This window comes from Schistocerca gregaria, chromosome 1 (assembly GCF_023897955.1).
Source record: "Schistocerca gregaria isolate iqSchGreg1 chromosome 1, iqSchGreg1.2, whole genome shotgun sequence".
NCBI lineage: Eukaryota > Metazoa > Arthropoda > Insecta > Orthoptera > Acrididae > Schistocerca > Schistocerca gregaria.
In genome coordinates, this window is record NC_064920.1 from 376,157,803 (window position 1) to 376,180,104 (window position 22,302).

Genomic DNA, 22,302 nt, shown 5'->3' on the forward strand with positions numbered 1-22,302 from the left:
AGTGAAGTGATAAGCAGAGTGAACGAATACCTACTGCCTCTCTGCATTGCCTTTGTTGACTTAGAAAAGGCATTTGACTTTGTTAGCCATGTAGCTGTCCTCCAAGTTTTGAGTGAGCAAGGAGTGGGAGCAGCATACATTGAAGTGCTCAGGAAAATCTACGAGAATTCTTCAGCTTATGTTAACATCGGTGAATCAACTCAAGAATTCCGCATCATGAGGGGTGTCAAGCAAGACGATCCCATCTCCCCAAAATTGTTTTCTGCTGTATTGGAAATGGCTATGTCAAAGCTGAGCTGGGAAGGTAAGGGAATTAGAATTAATGGAGGAAGGCTTACCAACTTGAGATTTGCTGATGATATTGCCTTACTGGCCAAAGACTTCTCAGAGCTCCAAAACTTAGTTACAGATCTTGCATCGGAATGTCAGCTGGTTGGCTTGAACATGAACCTTTCCAAAACAAAAGTAATATCCAACAAATGGGTCCCAGCTGGAGATGTGAGGTCAGTGAATGTGTCTGCCTTGGCCAGATTATAAATATGAAGGGAGACATAAGGCCAGAAATCTATCGACGCATCAAGCTTGGCTGGCAAGCATTTGGAAAGAATTCAAAAGTATTCAGATCAAAAATGCCAGTAAATCTGAAGAAAGCAGTATTTGATCAATGCATTCTTCCTGTGATGGCGTACGGCTGTGAGACATGGACACTGAACTCATTTACAAAAGGGAAACTTAGGACAGCACAGAGAGCCATGGATAGATCAATGCTGGGCTATACAAGAAAGGACAGGAAAAGGGCAGATGACATCTGGTCTGTGACGAAGATTAATGCCATCTTAGAGAGAGTAGGTTCCTTGAAATGGCAGCATCGGAGGCCTAGAGGAAGACCACCAGACAGATGGGACAAAGACATCAAGAAGATCGCTGGTAACACCTGGCAGAAAACTGCCCAAGACCGTCCCACTTGGAGAAGACTTCTGAAAGCCTACCTGAACCCACGACTCGAAGAGGCCACATCATCTAATGATTGAATTGGCGGCTGCTGCTGATGATGATGATGAATTGATTTTCTGATTTATTTGTACTATTCCTAGTTAGTATCTTTCATTGTAGAGCAAAATCAGTAATTGTTTCATAACTTAAATTCTATTGCTAACTTATAAACAGATATAAATACTGCACTAATTACAAACATTTGAAAGAACAACTAATCATATTCTTAAAGATTTTATTTGGCTCTATTTGAAAACATGTTAGCAAAGCCAGCCCTTAATTAATTTGTAAATAATTAAGTTTGTTTTCATTATGATATTTGTTAATTTCAACAAAAATAATTCAGCTTAACTCTTGTAATGGAAGAAACTGTTAAAACGAACCAATTTTTTGATGTATTCAGTTAATTTAATGAGTTAAGTTTTAATTGTAATTTCTGTTAGTTAAACATCAAACAATGTGTAGAGTTTTAGACAAGAAACCTGTGTTTGTTAGAACTACAACTGTGCTTCAACTTTAACTGTAAAATAAGTGCTACACAATTAGGCCTTGTGTTAAAACAATAAAAGTGTTTGCTTCATATGTACCTTCTATTCTTCAAGAACTGTGAACTTTGTGGTTAGGTTTTTACTGCTCATAGATGTACAGTAGTAAACTATTGTAGCAGTTTGTGGAGGTTTGACTGCAAACTATTAGAGAGGCTTATGGAAAGTTGAAACAGTAGTGCACTGGCTTTGTAAACTGTGTATTATTGGGGGGGGGGGGGGGGGGTCGTGAACGGTGAAAGTAAACTACTGTGAAACACAACTGTGCACCTGTCAGCTACATTACTTAAAGTAGTCAGTGTTGTACTTCCACACCCCATTTTTCAGCCAGTATCACAACGCAGTACATAGACACTGAGGACGACAAACGAAAAAAAGGCAAAGTGCCACAAACTTGATAAAGAAGAATACTTCATCTTTTCTTTAGTAAAGTCACATGGACAAGCTAGCTCAAGCTGGTACTAAGGCTTATAAGATACCATTTCCAGCAAGCAGATAATACCATTTCACATTCTTCGTTGCCATTTTTGGATTTACAGCAACCATAGTAAAACCATAATGATCCAGTTTACAGCAACCGTATTGATCCAACAGTTTCACTGTTCAAAGTAGGAACACACACCTAAGTCATATGCATTAATTAAAAACATTAATAGGAATGTTTAGTATAACACCAATCGAAACATAGATTGCAATTTTGTAAATATATCCTACCAGTATAATCATTAGGTACAGAGATGTGTGCTATGGTTGTGGAAAGTGAGCACTGAGAAGGTGGAGGAGATCATTTGGGATAAAAACACAAACAAAATTTGGTTAAAACTCTGGAGAATCAGAGCTACAGGAGCATCATAGACACTGAGTGTTCCCTTTACTATATTTCCAGAAATTTGTTGAGTACCACTTCATTTGGTAATGGCCCTCTAATTGACAAAGTTTCAGACAGACCATGATCTGTGCCATCTCAGTGATGGTTCCCCTATTCACTTCAGTGTTGCCCATGGCACCTATTCAGCAACTGATATAACAATCTCTTCCCCTAATCTTGTGGCTTCGCTACATTGGTCACTAGCCAATGACAGTGTCAGTAAGCAATTTCCAGTGATGCTGTTCTTTCCTTGCCATCGCCAGACAGAGTGACAACCATGTTGGACACTACAGAGCCAACTGGCCTTTGTTTGCCTCTGCTATTGATGTGGTTCTGCATGACGTCTCAGCCACAAGAGAGTCCCCCCTCTTCCCTCTTCCCCCGCCCCGTCCCCTCCCACAGGCATCCCATAAAGTGCTGAACCATAGGCATTGCAATAGCTATTCAGGATCGCTGACAAGCCTTTTGACGATTTAAACTACATCCTTTGCACACCAACCTTATCACTTAAAACACTTTTAAGCAACTTTGTGCTAGCGCTTCAAGTTTCCTTCCCTTGCAGTGGCGAGACAGCATAGTTGTCTGTCCTGAAGTCAGGCAAGAACCCAAAATCTCTCAACAGGTACTGGCCGATTAGCCTGATGAACCTACCGTGTAAGCTGCTTGGAAGGATGGCTGCCAGCAAATTGTGCTGGGTTCTCTAATCTCAGAGCCTTTTGTCCCCCTCTCAGTGTGGTTTGCTGGAGGGATGAACCACAGCTGAAGCAAATGGTAAAAGTTTGGAAGCAGTAATCCAACAGGTTTTTTCTAAATGCCAACACCTCATCACAGTCTTTTTTGACCTGCATAAGACATGTGATACCACTGGTGTCATGTTTTACCTCCCCCCCTCCCCTCCCACCATGACTGACTTCTGAGGCCCCCAACAGATATTTATTCATCAGTTTTTATCCCACTTGTTCTGGGTTAGAGTTGGCAGTTCACCTAGCTCCCATCAGTCCAAGAGAACAGCATCTCACAGGGCTTCATATTGAGTATTCACGCTCTTCTTCATCACTGCCATCAATGGGCTAATGACCTCCATTAGGCTGCTGGTTGTCGCTGCAGTGTACATTAACAATTTTTACATTTGGTGCAGCTCCCACTCCACAGCTTTTACTGACTGCCAGCTGCAGTATGCCTTGGGATCCAGAACACTACTTAGGTACGCAGTGCCTAGACGTTGTAGACTTTTGTGGGCCTCCTTTTTGATAAAAGCTGACCTGGCAGCCCCATATTTGCCACCTGAAGAATAGCTGCATGTGGAGGATTAATGCCCTCTACTTCCTTGCTCACACATCTTGGGGCTCAGATCATGCTCTGGTTTCATTCAACCTTACCAGGTTTATAGCTCAGTGGCTCCTTCAGCCTTGAAACTGTAAGACCCAGTCCACTATTGTGGCATGCGTCTGGCACTGGTGCCTTTCAGACTAGTCATAGACAGTCTCCTTGCCGAGGTGGGGATCTTCCCACTTCAGATTCGATGGCACAATTTTTGATCTCTTATGCAGTCACCATTCAACAATTTCCTATAATCCTATGTATCCCACTCTCTTTTCACATGAGGGATGTTGTTGTCCTGATACATGTCCTCAAGTGAGATTACCAGTTGTAATGCACTGTACTTCCCTCTGCCAAGATCTCCATCTGCCTTTCCTGGACTGTGCTCCCCATGTTTTCTCACACACCCTCCCTTGGATAGTGCCCAGGCCACAAATTAGGACTGATCTCTCCCTAAAGTCTCTTCTGCTCTCATGACCTTTCGGCACATTTTATGTCCAGTTCTTGAAGAATTCCAGGAAGTCAGCGTCTTTTACACTGATGGCTCTAAAACTGTGGATCAGATGGAACATGCTTTTACATTCCTGCCAGTATGGAATGCCATTCACTGCTGGAAATATGTAGTGTGTTTACAGCAGAGCAGACAACCATTAGTAGTGCCCTCTGTTTAATTAAATGGGCCTCCCTTGATCATGTTTAATATGTACTGACTCAATGAGCCATCCCCAGCCTACCAATTGATGCTATTCTTGCCAACCTTTGGTCTCCTCTGTTCATGTTCTTCTTGCTGACCTTACTCGTGCTGCCTGCCCAGTTGTCTTTCTCTGGGTTCCAAGTCATGGGTACACCCAGGAATGAACTAGCTGACCATTGGACTAGAGGAGCACTTACTCACTCTTCGTTCACATTGCCAATCCCAGGAGCAAATTTGTATGTACACAGGAGATCCCTGCTCACTTGGAAACGGAATGGTGTCTGGTGGGCTACTCCCGCATGTAATAAACACTGCACAATCAAGGAAACTACACCAGCATGATGCTCTTCCTTCCACTTGTTCCAGATGAAATCCACAGTTCCATGTCGTCTCCTCCGCATTGGTTATACCAGGGTAATCCATACTTCTATTTTTGTAATGAGCCACCTGCCGCCTTTTCATAATTTTGTAAACTGTGACATTTGGGTTATAGTGCTATTTTCTGGGCAGCTGTAAATGACATGTAACACAGGGAACTGCTGAGGCTCAGGCACAAAGAAATGCAAATTGCTGAAGCATTGAGCACTTCTCAAGTTTTCTCAGTTATATCTTCTGATGATAATAAATGTAGTTATTATTACTAAATATATTGAACACACATATCTAATAGTTGTTTCCACTTTCCTTTCACGTCATTTATGTACTTTCCTACTTTGGACACTACACACAAGTAAACAAGTTACTAGTTAATGGTCAGAACACTTTAGTAATACAAAAACCATACACTTAACTTTTGCTCCTCAATGCTGTGACTGTGCAAGCATGTTTGGAACTAATAAAGGTTCAAATACACAAGAGCAGTTTAGGTCACCAAATTCCTTACAGTGCAGGTCTGCAGCTTAGGAACACAAACTGTTTACTGCAGTCATGGCAATTACTTTTCCTTCGGTGGCACTCAAAACTGTCCAAGTAAGCAGGAATAAAGCTTGATTGCATGATGTATGCTGATGCTGTCCTCTGTAGGCTGATGTGGAGCTATATTGCATGTCTGTAATCGTGGCAAAACTATTGATATTCTTGAAGGCTCAGACTAGACTCGCAACAGAAATCATCCCTTCTGTCCTCTGTGGCAGTATTTGAAGAGCCTGGCATAGCAGCGGCACCTTTAAACTACAGGTCTCTCCCTCTTTCTTGTTCATTGACATATCACGATGCTGCTTCTCTTTTTTTTACAATCTAATGTGTCTTCTGTAATTCTTTTTATGTCTTTCTCTTGTTGCATGTGTCTGTTGACAACTTAACAATTCTGTTAGTTGGTGAGTGGTCTCTTTAAAATTAGTTACATATAGTGCTCCCCCATCCCACAGTCACATTTCAGTCCTACTGTAATCAAATTCTACCTTGTGGTTATCTATCCAATCGGCTCCAATAAAATATTTTTCTTTGAGATGCAATTTTACTAATGCAACTACTTCATATTGTATTCTGTTTATTGCAAAGTTCAGTAACACTTGAGTTTATGTTCACCACCAGTTGCTCACTTATTCTAAACCCATGTACTGGAAGGTTTCAGACATCATCCCATTCTATAGTAATGCATCATACAAGCTGTTGGCTACCAGAATCAAGGAGTCCTGCTACTTCCGTACTGAAGATTTACATGGCTAAAAGGAGGAACTATTTCGGGTACAGCAATTTCCTTTTGTTCTAGCAGTTTTTCTTGCTCTTTATTAAATCTCTCCCACTATTTGTTAAGACACTTCATTTTTATCCAGCATTAGTTGAAACGGTTTCTGTTTCTCTCTATTGTTCTCGCATTCAGGTCTATATGCTTCTTGCTCTCACAGCACAAGATGTCACCTATCATTGAACTTGAAACCTCGGTGTCACAATCACAAATAGTTACATGGCATACTCCTGCATTTTCCTGTTCTGATGCCCCAACTGCTGTATCTCGGACGGTGCAGCGATACTGTATTTCCACTGTTTTCCTTGGTTTATTTTTCCTCACTTCTCCTAATGCTTCTTCCTCAATTTATATTATTTTAACACTTTTCTGGGCATTTCAAAAGTGTGAATACAACATTTGTTTTACAAGCTTCATGCGTAGCTGAAGTTCTATCATATCCCAGCTCAAAATCTACAATTCTGATTTTCCTTCATCAGAGGTACCGACACGGTGTACCAGTGCATACGGTCACACTGATTGTACCTGTGACTCTGATGCAAATGTGGTACAGCAATCACTGCATTGCCCAGTTTATGGCCATGCTCTCCTCCAGTGGACATCCTGAATACTGGTTTTGTTGCATTTCTTTTTCCAAAAATTTGTAAAAGTACAATCTTCCTCTTTGTTCTGTGGCCAGTGAGTGTTTTTATTATGCCTCCCTGTAGGCTCTGTGCAGAAGACCTCTTCAAATTGCTTATACACAATCTTTTTCCAGCCATATTCCTCAACTCACTGCTTGCCTATTGTTGTTCTGGGGAAAAGGAAGAGGCTGGGATGATGAGGGAGAGCAGGGTTTAGGTGAGAGATGGTAAAGTACAGTTTGTGGGAACATATGCCTCCTCCTAAAGTCCCACTGTTTGGCCAAAATGGAGCATTCCCCTTGTGACTCTATACCATCCAGGACTGGAACAACTGAACCTCGTTGTTCTATGAAATGAGGAATGTCATACCCAATATCCTCCCCACCTCTCCCACGCTGATGTTCTGTCACCCGCCAAACCTGCACAATACGTTCACCCTACACAACCCCTGCTCCTAACCCCTTGCCTCTTGGATCGTATCCCTGCAATTGTCCTAGACGAAAGATCTGACCTATACATTCTCCCACCACCACCTACTCCAGTCTGGTCACAAGCCCCACCTATCCCATCAAAGGCAGGGCTACCTATGAAACCAGTCATGTGATCTACAGGCTAAGCTGCAACCACTGTGCTTCATTCTATGTAGACATTACAACCAACAAGCTGTCTGTCTGCATGAATGGCCACTGACAGTCTGTGGCCAAGAAACAACTGGATCACCCAGTTGCTGAGCACCAAATTCTTCATTTTAATGACTGCTTCACAACCTGTGCCATCTGGATCCTTCCTACCAACACCATATTTTCTGAAGTGTGTAAGTGGGAAATCTCCCTACAATTTGTTCTATGTTTCTGTAACCTCCCTGTCCTTAACCTTCGTTAGTCATTGTCCTTTAGTCATCTATCTCTTCCCTGTTTCCACTCCACAGCCTCCTGTTCCACAAATGCACCCAGAGTCTTTTTATTTCTCTACTTTTCTGCTGCCCCCTTCCCCCACCCCATCCTCTCCTCTGCCACCCTCGTCTTACCTCCTGACAGCACGTAGCTGCCTGACCCTCTCTCCATCTTATCCCTGTATGCTCCCACAAACAGCACTTTACTGTCCCATGCCCATACTCTGCTCTCCCTTCCTGTCCCAGCCTCCAATTTACCTCCACCACCCAGAGTGCTTCTCTCATCGTGCACGGTTGCTCACAGTCTGGCCTTGGTAGCCAGAGGTAGTGGTCATGTGTGTGTGAGCTGCGTTTGCTTGAAGATGTGTATGTTGTCTATTTCAGAAGAAAACCTTCTTGCTGAATGCTTGCTTGTTTAGTAGTCTTCTTGTTGTGCCTGTCTGCAACTCAGCATCTCCACCTTATGGTGAGTAGCAAACTGTCCTTTTTATAATATTATAATTATTCCATCCTAGATTTTCCATTGTTGGAACTGATGTAATGCGATCTTAGATTGCAAAAATGTTGTCAAATGCTTTTTCCCACATTTCGCTGGCATACAAAAACTTGGAATCTTTAAATCCACACAAACAATTTTCTTGAATACTGAAAAACTTTTGGAACATTGTTCCAAGAAAACAACCATCTATTAATATTGTAACTTATTTAGTAAACACAATCATAGTCGCATGTAAGTTGTTAATTTTTATTTTTAGATAACCTTTTTTGACCTTCAAAGGAGATCATCATCAGATTTACATTCTGTGAAGATGAATAAAACATAATGCTTCCGTTACAACCAAAATGGACATTAGTATTTAACAATGTAGTAAAAAAGCATTTCATGATATATCCTTGATGACAGTAGGAGTCACTGGCATGGAGCAGATCCATCCACGCTTGCATGGAGAACACTACTGAATATGGTTCGGTTGCCAGTAGTATAAATAGCGGAAGCCCTGCCTATTGTCTCTGACCTACATCATTGGTGGCCAGTGGCCATGAGACTTGATTGCATTGTGTGAAGAACATGTGTTAGATGAATTGTTAGTAGGAGTTTGGTCCTTGAGAAAACAACGAAGGATATTTTGATGTTATAAAGAACAACATATATGATAAAAGTGATGAAATAAAAAACAGTCTCTACCCAGTGAATGGGCGTACGGCTGTGCAAATATAACACTATAACAGACTGCAAATTAACACACAAATATTTATTATATGGTCATACAGGATAGGTCTAACCATACCACCTTAGCACTGTTATTAATTTATTTGTTGTTTGTGACTAAAATTATTTTGATCCACTATCTGGTGCTCTCTTGATATTTACATGTACCTTGCACTAGTACAAAGTGGCTGTATGTCTTCGTAATCCATGTTTTAAGTTTGTTTCTTCCTTGTAAGGAGTGACTCAGCCATATAAACAAAGACTAATTTTATCTGCAAAAATGTTATGACATAACAAGCAGCTAATCTGTGTAAAATACCCATTACATAAGTGTATTACACTAGCTGCACATGGCCACAAACGTCTGTTAGCATATGACAGTACAAATCAATTACACATCATTTCTGTGATTATTAGGTGGTGCCCTTCTGGACAGTGGGTATCCATAACATCTTTGCTTAATGGTGGAATGTATATCGTCTCCTTAGTTAACAAGTTAGCGTCCTGCTGACTGTCTTTGCTACGTTTACATTTACTAGAAGGTCTGGCTGAAGGCAGCCCATGTTTAAATGAGTCCTGTCATTGGGTAGTGACTGTTTTTCTGTTTCATCACTTTTATCATGTATGCTCTTTATAACATCAAAATATCCTTTTTTGTTTTCTTAAAAACCAAAATCCTGATAATGTACTATGTAATACACATTCGTCACACAATTTTATCGAGTCTCATGGCCATTGGCCACCTATGACATTACGTCAGAGACAATGGGTGGAGCTTCCACTATTTGACTACCAGCAGCTGATCAGTATTCAGTAGTGTTCTCCAAGCCAGCACTGATGGACCTATTCTACGCGAGCGATTCCTACTGTCATCAAGGGTGTATCGTACATTGCTGTTTTACTACATTATTGTATATTAATGTCCATTTCGATTGTAACTGAAGTAATATGTTTTATTCCTCTTCACAGAATGTAGATCAAATGATGATCTCTTTAGAAAATATAAACTGGTCATCTAAAAATTAAAATCAACAATTTAAATGCAACTACGGCTGTGTTTACTGAATAATTTTTGATTGTTAATGACTAAGCCTATTTGTTCTGAATTGTCAATTGCTATATAATCCCAAAAATGCCAAATTTGACTATGCCAAATATGTTTTGCTCTGTGTGACACTTTCTTGTTGCTGTAAATTGAGAACTTAACTAGCCACAATGTCTTATTCACTGCAGTACTGTAAATTTTTGTGTACATATGCAGCCCAGAGTGTGTGTGTTCAGCATTCACCCAGTGATTCTCCATGGTGTGTTTTGTACTGCATATTTCCTTTGTTTGTGCAGCTGTTATTCATTTATGCCTCACAAGTTCTGACAACTTTAAAGATTCTGATTTGCAAATCATTTCAAAGTGGCAACATTTTCTGCTAAATGATATTGATTCAAGGAATCATACCATCTTTTATGATTATGTCTTTCACATCAAAGAACACAGTCCTGTCACAGCTACCACGTTTAAACTTCCAACCCCACTATGTCCTCTATATCATGGATATTATGAGTCACAAATTTAATTAAAGAGCATCACAATCAGTTTCATTAAAAGGTAGAGCTCACATGCAGTTAAATACAGGAAAGTTCAGAACTGGCTGTGCATATCTTTGTTTTGACTTTAAATATTGGTTTTGTCATTACTACTCATTTTTATTGCAAATACTCAGTGGTATTAGAATGGCTTATAGTATAAATTATAATCAGCTGAATATGTAAATCTAATCATTGTCCATTTGACAGCTATTTCAACCCTAACAGTTTCACTGCTCTCTCACTTATCACTGTTTCTACAATACCAGTTTGACTATTGTTAGTATCATTCTGAACTATTTCCGATGAATATCATGAAAATTTTGTTGAAACATTTTATATGACAGTTACTGTTTACAACAGTATTATGAAAACAGATAGATTGCTATTCACTATATAGAGGAGACATTGAGTCGCAGACACACAACGAAAAAACTACTATACATTTAAGCTTTTGGCCTGAATGCCTTCTTCTGAAGTAGAAAACACATGAGCATGTGTGTGCCACCCGCCCCCACCCTTCCCACCCACCACTTCCCACACACATACACACACACACAAACTCACACAAGTACAAATCACACACACACACACACACACACACACACACACACACACACACACACACAGGACCACTGTCTCTTTCCATTGCTGCCGGAGTGCAGTCTGCAATTGCACCTGCAGGAAGAAACAGTCCGGCATAGGTGGTGGGGGTAAGGATGGCATGGGATGGGATGGGATGGGATGGGATGGGATGGGATGGGATGGGAAGGGGAGGGGAGGGGAGGGGAGATAGCAGATAGGACTGGGGGAAGGTGGGAGCATGCAGCAGGGACAGGGGTAAGGCTGTTAGGTGCAGTTGGGTGGTTTGGTTGGGGGGGGGGGGGGGGAGTAGAGAAGGGGAAAGAGAAAAGTGGGTGCAAGCAGGGACAGGGGTAAGGCTGTTAGGTGCAGTTGGGTGGTTTGGTTGGGGGGGGGGGGGGGGAGTAGAGAAGGGGAAAGAGAAAAGTGGGTGCATTGATGGAATAAAGGCTATGTAGTGTGGGAATATGTAAGGGGGTAGACAGATGAAGGACAGGGACTAGCGAAGATTGAAGCTTTGGGGATTATGGGGACATAACATACATTGGAGGAAGAGTTAAGCATGTGTTGGTAGAAAGGATACAGGTGGCACAGGCTGTTAAGGTGTCATTGAAGTGAAGCACATTGTTTTGGGCAGCATGTCCATTTGTCTTTTGGCCACACTTCGTTGGTGACCATTTGTGAAGACAGATAGCTTGTTACTTGTCGTATCCACATAGAAAACAGCACAGTGGTTGCAGATTAGTTAGTAAATCACATAAATGCTTTGTTGCGATAGAAAATGCCTGCGACTGAACTGGAATAGGTGGTGGTTGGCGGATGTTTGGGACATGTCTCGTATCTAGATATATTGCAGGAAAATGAGGCATGAGACAAGGGTTGGGAGCAGGTATGGAATAGGGATGGACAAGGATATTGCTTAGATTCAGCAGGTGGTGGAAGAACACTGTGGGAGAGGTGAGGAGAATAGTGGGTAGGATATTCCTCATTTCATGACATGACAAGAGGTAGTAGAAACCCTATTTATTTATTTTTTATTTAGTTGTTTTTTCATATGCTCTTATTAACTTTTATTCAGTACACTGTTTCTTTAATAACTTCTTATCATAATTGTTTCATCCATATTATTAATAAATGTTCTTCCCCTCATCACATGTACTCAATGTATTCATTAATCACGTATTTATATTTGTTACTATTTCACTTAACTCCACTCTTCTTAACTCTGACCAACTTATAATTCTAACGTACCCCATCCAATTTGGAATGATGTTCTGGCCATAAAAACATGCATCTGCTCAAATGAGTAACTCTACATTTTTAACAGTACTGTGTCAACCAAATGTCTGTCTGGCTTCCACAGAATGTGCTCTTGGTTGGTATGGTAAGTTAATGACAAATAGGTCACAACTGCCAACAAATTATGAATGAATCACTGTGTCATCAAAAGTAAGGGCCAGTCATCACAATGAAAGCTCTATTTAGATACCAAGTCTGAAAAAAGCTTTTAAAGTTAAGACAATTTTGAAAATCCTACTAGTTTCCAGTTTTCACAGAATTGTATACCACTAGCTGTTGCCACCAGGGCTTGCTACCTGAATTTCTACACCATTTGCGAGAATCAACCTAAAAACACTTCAGTTTGCATTCATAACATCTACACGAACTCGAAACAAGATTACTTGCATTACTAAGGAGCTATGTGTCATGGTGTATTTGTGCATGACAGTGTTTCACCCTTGAACTGTGCTCTTATGTTGTGTGGACTGAAATCAATCAGTTTATTATCCATGCACTAGCAGTTAATTACAGACATGTTCTTGCACTCTACAAGAAGGCGTAAACACTGAAACTCTTGTGCAATGTGACCAGAAACAATGTGTAGAAATTTTTTTAACGTGAGAAGGAAATAATGTGGGCTTGTGGATAAAGATGGACTTTTCTTTGAAGGAGACCACCACAAATCAGACTGATTTGTTCATGACAGAAATTTGCAGCTGCAGTATCATAGTACGTCACCCAGTAGTATTGGACTTCCCATGCGTCATTTTCCTGTAGACCAATAGAACACATCTGTTAAAAACTTCTTTTCCATTGTCACTAAATTGATCAGTTTTGAAAAGACTTATCAGAATTCAAAGTTAAGAAGCAAAAGAATGGTCAGGTGTTTTGTGAAGTGGTTTGCTTAAAAGTAAGAAACAAAATAGATTAAAGACACATTTGATGTGTTGATGTGCTTTTGAATGATGTTTGAAATAATGTATAGCAAATGAGGCACATCAAATGTGTATCTAATCTGTTTCATTTACTATTTTTTTACAAACTTGTTCACACAACATTTGACCACTAGAAAGTGTCAAATATGTAATGTCTTTAGGTATTGATTGTTATTGTATTATTATTCAGAAGATACAGATCAAGAGAAAGCAGAGAGGTTTTGAGGTATGCTGTAATTTGATATTTATTTTATTTTTTCAACACAAAAGAAAGAATTTCACAATTTCTACACCTGTTTAACTTTTTATGTACGAAAGAGCTAGGCCTTGAAGAGATGAAGTTTTTAACACTTCATTTACATAACTCACAGCAACTGTTCATGAAAGGTTTAAATTTTCCAAATAACTATTTAAGTTTTTATTAAGTAGCCTAATTTTTCTGCATAACTGAGCATCATACTGGTCAGTTTAATACCACTTTTGTCCATTTTCATCTTTTAGTTTGGCTATAAAAATTTGAACAAACATTCGTTGTGTAATTTCTAGGGAGTCTTGTTTTCATTCCTCTCAAACACTGAGCAAAAATCATTGTGTACTAACATACCATGATAAACAGTTCTTCAGGGTTACCAGTCTTACATATTTAGTGTTTTTATTGCATTATATCTTAACGAATAATGGGACAGAATTAATATAAAAAATAAATAATATTTTATTGAGGAAAATGACAAATTATCATCATTGTTGTTGTTGTTGTTGTTGTTGTTGTTGTCATGCATTTAATATAACAAGCTTTGTCATGTTTGTCCTGCACTCATACATTTGTTTACATCTCCAATTCATTTCTTATTGCAGGGGAGATAAGTGTTCCAGAATGTATTACTTATCTCGACAATGGCGTACTGTTCATTGGATCTCGTCTTGGTGATTCCCAGTTGATAAAACTAAATGTAAATGCAGATGAAAATGGATCTTATGTCAGTACAATGGAAACATTTACAAATTTAGCTCCTATTCTAGATATGGTTGTGGTTGATCTGGAACGACAAGGCCAAGGCCAGCTTGTAACATGTTCAGGTAAATACAGATGTGACTGCTGGTAGCCTTAAAGTAGTCCATAGTGTTGACAGAAACACAAATTAATGGTATTATTTTGTTCTGTCTTGTGCTTAAGCAAGTGATCTCAAGTTAGTAATAATTCTGATATAGTAATCAGTTATGTTCTTCTGGGTTTATTTTGCCATACATTACAAAGGGCCATATAACAGTAACTGTGCCACCTTGTATAAAATGAACTACTTTGCAAAACATTTACAACAGGCTGTTTTGAGGCATAATTACTGTTTTTCATATGACTCGTGGAATTGACAATGATAATCACTCACTGAATAGCAGACAGTTGCCTAAAAAAGAACTGGAATGAAGTACTACAGATTACAAACTTGCCTCTTTTTTTCCTAGCACACATACAAGTGAATACTAACTACAGTTTTCTTGTACTGCAACCTGATAGTGGATAATGTAATGTCGAGTTCGGTGAGTTGAGACCAACTAGAAAGAGATTAACCGAAGGACATATCAAAGGGGTAGGGGGGGGGGGGGGGGGGGCAGATGAAGAGACAACAGCTAGGGGATGGAAAGATAACAACAGAAAGGGCCAGATTGCCTTGTTTAATACATTTTGTAAATGAATGGCTTGGCATATTACTGACATTTTATAATACTGTGTCTTCATTACCAGTACCATTTGTCTGCACAATTAATTCAATTTTTGGTACTGATAGTTATTGCATATAACGCAGCTCGGTCTGGCATGGTCAGATTTGAAAGAAAGTATATTTAAAATGTTCGCTTTCTTCTTTTACTTTGTCCTGCAAAAACATTGAAACAACTGAAAAGGATTTTGTAGCATATGCAAGAAAAATATTCAGAAGATATTGATACTTGTTGAAACTTGTGTAATCTATTTTATTTGTCACAGTCAGTTAACATACCTATAAATATGCTCTCACATGCCTTTGTTAACAAAGATTCAAATGCTAACTGCAAATATGTTGTTGAGTCAAGGAAAGCAAAATAAAAGAAAATCTGAAGTGGAATAAGATAACTGTTAAAGAGAAGTTGAAATTTCGAAGCAAACAGCAATAGTCAATGATAGAATATGCCAAATTAAACAAAACACAATCTGAGAAAGCTGTCCCAGCTACTCCTGTCCTATGCCTGTATGGATTACATACAGCACAGGAAGAGCCTCCCAATATGATCTAAAACCCTCCCACCTGCTAAAACTTCAACCATTGCAGTCTTAGTAGTACTTGCTAGAGGCCTCACTTTTATCCCAAAACATAAGCTTAACTGTGCTGGATGTGTCAAGGAGCTGCTTTTCTTAACTCATTCTGTACAGTGGAAACATTTCTTCACCACACACCCCATTGACAACAACCAACAAAAACCCCACATAGAACCTCATTTAAAACAGTTCCAACCTCCCTCCAGCTGTGATATTCCTCTCCTTCCACCCAGTCATTCTCTTGTAACTTTTTGGAAATTCCTCACTTCTCACCTGGCCTTGCCATCCTTTCCTTAATTCCTTCACAGTGAGTCCAACATCACTCCTATGGAACACACAGATGTATGTAACCTGAAAACCAATCCAGACCTTATCATTTTTCTTCTAAGCAAAGGCTCTATCACTGTCGTTGTGAATCATAGTGCCGATGTGGCTGAGGGTGTTCGCCAACTTTTGGACATTTCTGCATACAAATATTACAACCATATTCCATTCCAGAAGTCCAGCAGGAACTTAAGCAGCTTCCCAAGGCCTTAGTTCCATCCCAAAACCTAACACTTGAATCAACCTCCCTCCCTCAAACCAGAAACCTACTTCACAAACCCGATCTTGCAGGTTTTGCTATTATTCATCCCGTTGTGGTTGGATACAATGCTCCTCTGCCTTTGTTGACCATCACCTCCAAACTATTTTAACACCAACCGTCAATTCAAGACATTGCTCACTTTTTTCTCTGCCTTTCCACAGTTCCTGTCCTGTTGCCTCCAGGCTCATTGTTGGTCACTGTACACAGACACCCCCATGTCCATAGCCTTGAGGCCATGGAACACTACCTTTCCCAGTGTCATCCTGATACCAAACCCATCATCTCGTTTCTAATTCTCCTAGCCAACCGTATACCAACCTGCAATTATTTCACTTGCCAAGGTCAAATCCATGGCACTTCCATGAGTACTCGGATGCCACCATATTGTACAAAGTTATTTATGGCCCATCAGAGGAATTTTTCCCATACAATCAGCACCTAAAATGCCCTAAACACAACGAGCCACCTTCCTAGCTGTCGATCTCCACCTCTCACGTTACTCCATAAATATATCTGTTCATATCAAGTGCATCGATCACTGTCAGTACCTCCGCTCTTGAGAGCTGTCGCCCATTCCATGTCAGAAAGTCTCTTCCTTACAGCCTTGCCAACCATGGATGCCATATTTGTGGTGGAAAGCAGGAGCTGTTGAAATGTACTGATAACCTTACCTTTATTGACAAACAGTATCCAATCCAGCTCATCCATTAACAGATCTCGTGTGCCGTCTCCTCTGGCACCAGTAACGCTGTTAACCAGGCACCAACCAGCCTTCCTCTGGTCACGCTGTTCCACCTTGGCCTTGAAAAGCTTAACCATCTCATTCATCAGGGCTTCGACTGTCTCTCCTGTCGTACCCTTAGATGAGGAATATACTATCAAAACTCCTACACACATCACCCAAAGTAGTGTTCTACAGCTGACCCGACAACAATACATAGAACAAGTTAATGAGTTTTTGTGTTTACGACAGCTGAATACAATGCCTGGAAGGACAGTAAAAGAAATAAGCTGAAGAATAATTATTGTCTAGGTGCTACTTGTAAACTAAATAGTTTTCAAAATTAAGTTTCAGATTTGCGTGGAAACGAAAGCTGACAATCGCTCTGTATTATGGATGTGACATGTTTACTTTTAATGTGAAAAATCCGTGAGCAAGAGGAGGGTTTTATCCAGCAGTTGGTGTCAAATGACTGATGATGAAATACTCCAGTTGTTCGAACAATAGCTTGAAAATAAAAGAAGAGATTTAAAGATGTACTCAGAAAAGTAAATTTAAAGGCAATGTTTTCACTGTATCATTGTGCAGTTTTTGGTGATAAATTTAGTTACTTTAATTTTATGTATTGTGCAACTACGATGCTAGAAAAGAGTGAAATCGTTCAGAACAAGTAGTGGTATAAAAATGTTTTGCTTTTGTAGGTGCCTATAAAGAAGGATCCTTAAGAATTATAAGAAATGGTATTGGTATACAGGAACATGCATCAATTGACCTTCCTGGTATCAAAGGGATGTGGGCATTAAGAGTCGCAGCGACCGATAAATTTGATAATACATTGGTCTTGTCATTTGTGGGACAGACAAGGTATGTTTACTCCTTGTTTACTCATACAATTTAATGTGTTTTTTGTGGCAGCCTTACAATAATTTTTGTTTTGTTTTTAAGAGTGCTGACTCTAAATGGTGAAGAAGTTGAAGAAACAGAAATAACTGGTTTTGTGTCAGACCAACAGTCTTTTTACTGTGGCAATGTGGAATATGACCAGATTATTCAAGTTACACCAGTATCGGCACGCCTCATTGCAGTTGATACAAAATATTTGATACAGTAAGTTATTTATTAATAATTTAAATGACTGCAATGTTTACATAAGATAATTATAAACTAAATATGGCAATTCCCTATCTGTTAAAAGATGAAATAGCCACAGGAATGTAGTTATTGTGAAAGCAGATTGTAGTTAAAAAAAACATTACTGAGTCACATTCATTATCAAATTCACAGTAAATAATACAGTTACCAGTTACTTGAATAACTGAAGTTCTTGTAGGTCACACACCACAGAATGTGAAAGACTTGAGAGATTTTTGATTTGAGATTCATTTGCCTGAAAACAATGGGAATGCATGCAAATCTTGTAGAGGGATTGGTTTTAAAGTCAGTATGACGGTGAGCCAAGGAATGTTTTCATAACTCTTAATAAGTTATTTTCTTATGTGAGTGTATTTTTTTATTTTTTTAGGTTTTCTTTATGAGGCCATTTAAAAGTTTAGCAAAGTCCCACTTTTCAGTTCACAAAGTGTCTGAGCTATCTAACTGCATTTGTCACCTATCTCAATCGTTTAAGTGTGAATGACCCTATTCATATCAACTAGCTGCAAATGCCAGAACTTTGTGAGCGAAACATTTTTCCATTCAGTAAAACTGTCAATGTTTTGGATGAAATAAGCTTACCATTGAACCAAGATGTATGGTTTCTAGTCTGGCTGGCCTATAGTTTTACTCTGGTGGGGATGTTAGGTATATGAGATTGGAGCAGTTTGCCTTCTGATTTTGGACTTTGTTTCTAATCTGTGCAGCATTAAAACATATTTGAAGCACAGACTAAAGGAGAAGTGCTACCTTCTCAGCTCCTAAGAAGAACGAAACAGATTGGGTTGTGCATAACTTCACAGCATTTTCATTTTGCAAGTTGGTATTCTGGTTGCTTTGGTTTATTTATCATCATTTTTATTTGTAGTTCACTGTTGCTATTTGAGTTTACATATTGTCGTTTTCTCATTTGGAAATAGTAAGTGGAGCTGTAGACACTACAAAATGGGAGTGCCAAGTGGAGAAATAGGAACATTTCAGACATATATTTCCATTTGAGTTCACAGAGGGATGATGGCAGTGGGGCAGCCAGAATCTTTTACCTTTGTACGGGGATAATGCAGTTGGACAGAGCACAGCAAGAAAATCATTTTCTTGTTTTAAGGAGGATCGTTTTGACATTCGTGACTCTCCACATTCAGGAAGATCTTCAGGGTTTGATAAGGTCATTTAAACATATTACTCGCCAATGATTCATGCCAATGAACTTGAGAACTGGCAGATGTGATGAACTGTAATCATTCCACCATTATGTGACATTTGCATGCAGTTGGGAAGGTTAAAAAATTGAGTTAATGGTTACTGCCTGTTGTAAGCCAAAATTTCAAAAATCAGCGATTGGCCATATGCGCATCTCTGCATGCTCATCACGAATTGGCTCATGATCTGCACCGGTCATTCCTATTCTATGTCATTACTGGTTGCAAGAAATGGTGTCTTTACACTAACATACGGAATGGTTGAAAAACAAAGGAGCAACTCCCCATATAATGACTCGTCCACAAAAGATAATGTTATGTATCCTGTGGAACAGCAGTGGTGTGGTGTACCACAAATTGCTTCCTCAAAGTGTAACCATCACTGCTGATCTTTATCATCAGTGACTGCGACATTTTACAGATGCAGTCTAAAAATAACAACCAGGAAGACTGCGTGAAGTGCCCCCTGCATTTTACTAGTCTGACACAAATGCAATACAGGGGTTGGGCTGAGAAGTCATTCCATACCTACCTTATCCACCTGATTTTGCACCCTCAGATTTTCACCCTCTCTGTTCTTTATCATACAGCCTTCAAGAAACTTCCTTTCCAAATGAAAACATGCACTGAGCATGGCTCAATGAATTCTTGCCTCAATTGAAAAGTTATCCCAGCATTGGCAGGTACTTATGAATAGTGAAGAAGAATTTATGTTGCTGATGGTTAAAGACTCTGTTATGTATATCTTTTGTGTTTATTACTGAAAAATTCTATGGACTTATGCACCAAACTAATAGAACAAGACAGTATCAGTTATAGTCTTGTTGAAACTTAATGGAAAGAGCATACTGGAGGGAGTGGGGAAGACAGGTATCAGTAAGACTTATTCTCTGAAAGTTCTGTACAAAGCTTATTATGTATACAGATGAGGATGATTATGACGATAATTTCATGTGGCTCTATAACCTGGTGCAAGTCTTTCTATTGGACACCACTTTGATGACTTGTGTGGCCCCAACCTACCCTACTTATCCAATCAGGGAAAAAGGACCAACAGTTTAACATGGAATCCAAACAATCTATGCCCAACATGTATATAGATAGTTCATTTATAGGTTTAGGTGATGGGTTTGCAAGTATGAAAATATGTAATATGTATGGCCATGCTTTTTGATTGCATTGACTTAGAAACCAAACTTACACTGCCAAGAGACTGTAGACCTTAGTATTTGACATAAATTTCAGCTTGATATCTCTACCTGTTACTGAGAAAAAAAACAGTCTTAGTAGTTGGACAGACATATGGCTAACAAAGCACTCCTATAATAGTTCTATTTTTACCAATTGACAAAAAGAAACCTAAAAGACAATGATTGACTTTCTAGTTTGATGCTGTAAAATCTGTGGTGAAGCATAACGGTGGACCATCAGTGTCTCAGCTTATAAGTTAATAAATACAGTGGAAAAGTGTATTGAAATAGGATATAGTATTGAACAAGTTTTACTTTGCCATAGACTATAATAACAAAAATATACATTTTAGTTAGTGTTGCTCTGCATTTAACATGAATGTTCAGGCACATTATGATAAACATGTGGCAGATGTGATAGTGTGGAACAGAATTATTTTTTAGTAAATTTGTAAGTGCAAAAAATGAACATATACATTAATCTCTTCAGTGTTGTCAAAATAACAGAATTGTTTTCTAAGTTGCTTTTTTTGTTATAATTGGAGACTGAACTTCTATTTCTGTTCCATAAATCTAGTGAGTGGAAACCGCCATCAGATAAAACAATAAGTGTTGTTGCCTGCAACATGTGTCAAGTCCTGTGTGCCACTGGAAGTGATATTTATTACTTGGAAATATGTGAAAATGAGTTAGTACAAAAACGGTAAGCGGTTTTTCATTCATAACATTTTATGCAATCTGAATGGAAAGAAACATTTTAAAAATAAAATATGGTTTGAATACTGTAGAGCTAAGTTTTATAAATATATATATTTTTTTTCAGGAATGTTACTTTGGAGCATGAAGTTGCTTGTTTAGACATAACACCACTGCAAGAAGGCTGCAAAAAGGCAGAAATAGCTGCAGTGGGCCTTTGGACAGATATAACGGCTCGAATATTCAGGCTGCCAGGTTTAGAAGAAGTTAATAGAGAATACTTAGGAGGAGGTAAAGATAATTACCCACATGTTAATAGAATTAGCAGATGCTCATTATTATATAATTACGGGTTAAATGTTAATGCATATGTTACTGAATGAGGGAGGTTCCTCAGATTGCATTTGAGTCTTGCCTTCAAGGGATAGAACTTGAAAACAATTTAACTCATTTGGTTTGTCCACCCTATTTGAGTTGGTGGACTGTGTCTACATTTCATTCTATGAATATCATAAATTCATAGAACTTTATAATCTGTAGGTGATGATACTTTTTTCACGTATAATTTGAGTTGTAATAACCTTGTACATCATGAAGAAATCATTAGGAAAAATGAAATGTATATGCCCCATGTGACTAATAATTGCATGAATGTATGTATCTATGTATCTGTCTATCCAGATCCCGCTCCAGCTACTGCTGGGTCTGGGTACTGACGAGTCCTCTCCATCTGGCTTGGCCCTCCCACCACTTTTCTTTCTCCACTTGCTGCTAGGTCACACCTCTCCTTCCCACAGATATTCTCATTCCCGTTTTCTACCGTGTTCTTGGGGATCCTCTAGGTCTTTTTCCATCCATCTTTAGTTCTTCCATAATTTTGGGAAGTCTCTGCCCATGCATCCTCTTAACATGTCCGTACCATCGTAATCTCTCTGTTTTGATTTATTCTCTCATATGTTCTTGTTTAAGGTCCTTTCTAATATACACATTCCTTACTCTGTCCATTCTTGTTGTTCCCTTAACTGCTCTAAGAAATTTCATTTCCCCTGCTTGCAGTCTGCTCTAGTCCGTTTCTGTCATTGTCCATGTTTCTCCTCCATAGGTGACAATAGTGAAGTAATAACTCTAATATACAAGGAGTTTTGCTTTTTCTGAAACTTTCTTATTCCGAATCAGGCGTTTTTTTGTTTGGTAGAAATTGCCTCCCTTCTGTAACCTCCTATTAATTTTGTTGGTTATTCTTCCCTCACTAGATAT

At 39.1% G+C, this 22,302-nt stretch overlaps 1 protein-coding gene across 1 annotated transcript in view; it reads left to right on the forward strand.

The window, feature by feature from the left end:
• LOC126347401 (DNA damage-binding protein 1) overlaps positions 1-22,302 on the forward strand; it is a 167,192-nt gene that overhangs the window by 88,870 nt on the left and 56,020 nt on the right. The window contains exons 7-11 of the mRNA XM_050002267.1: positions 14,067-14,288; positions 17,510-17,672; positions 17,754-17,915; positions 20,927-21,052; positions 21,173-21,336. Of these exons, the coding sequence (XP_049858224.1) occupies positions 14,067-14,288; positions 17,510-17,672; positions 17,754-17,915; positions 20,927-21,052; positions 21,173-21,336 (837 nt within the window). The remainder of the gene's footprint in view (positions 1-14,066; positions 14,289-17,509; positions 17,673-17,753; positions 17,916-20,926; positions 21,053-21,172; positions 21,337-22,302) is intronic.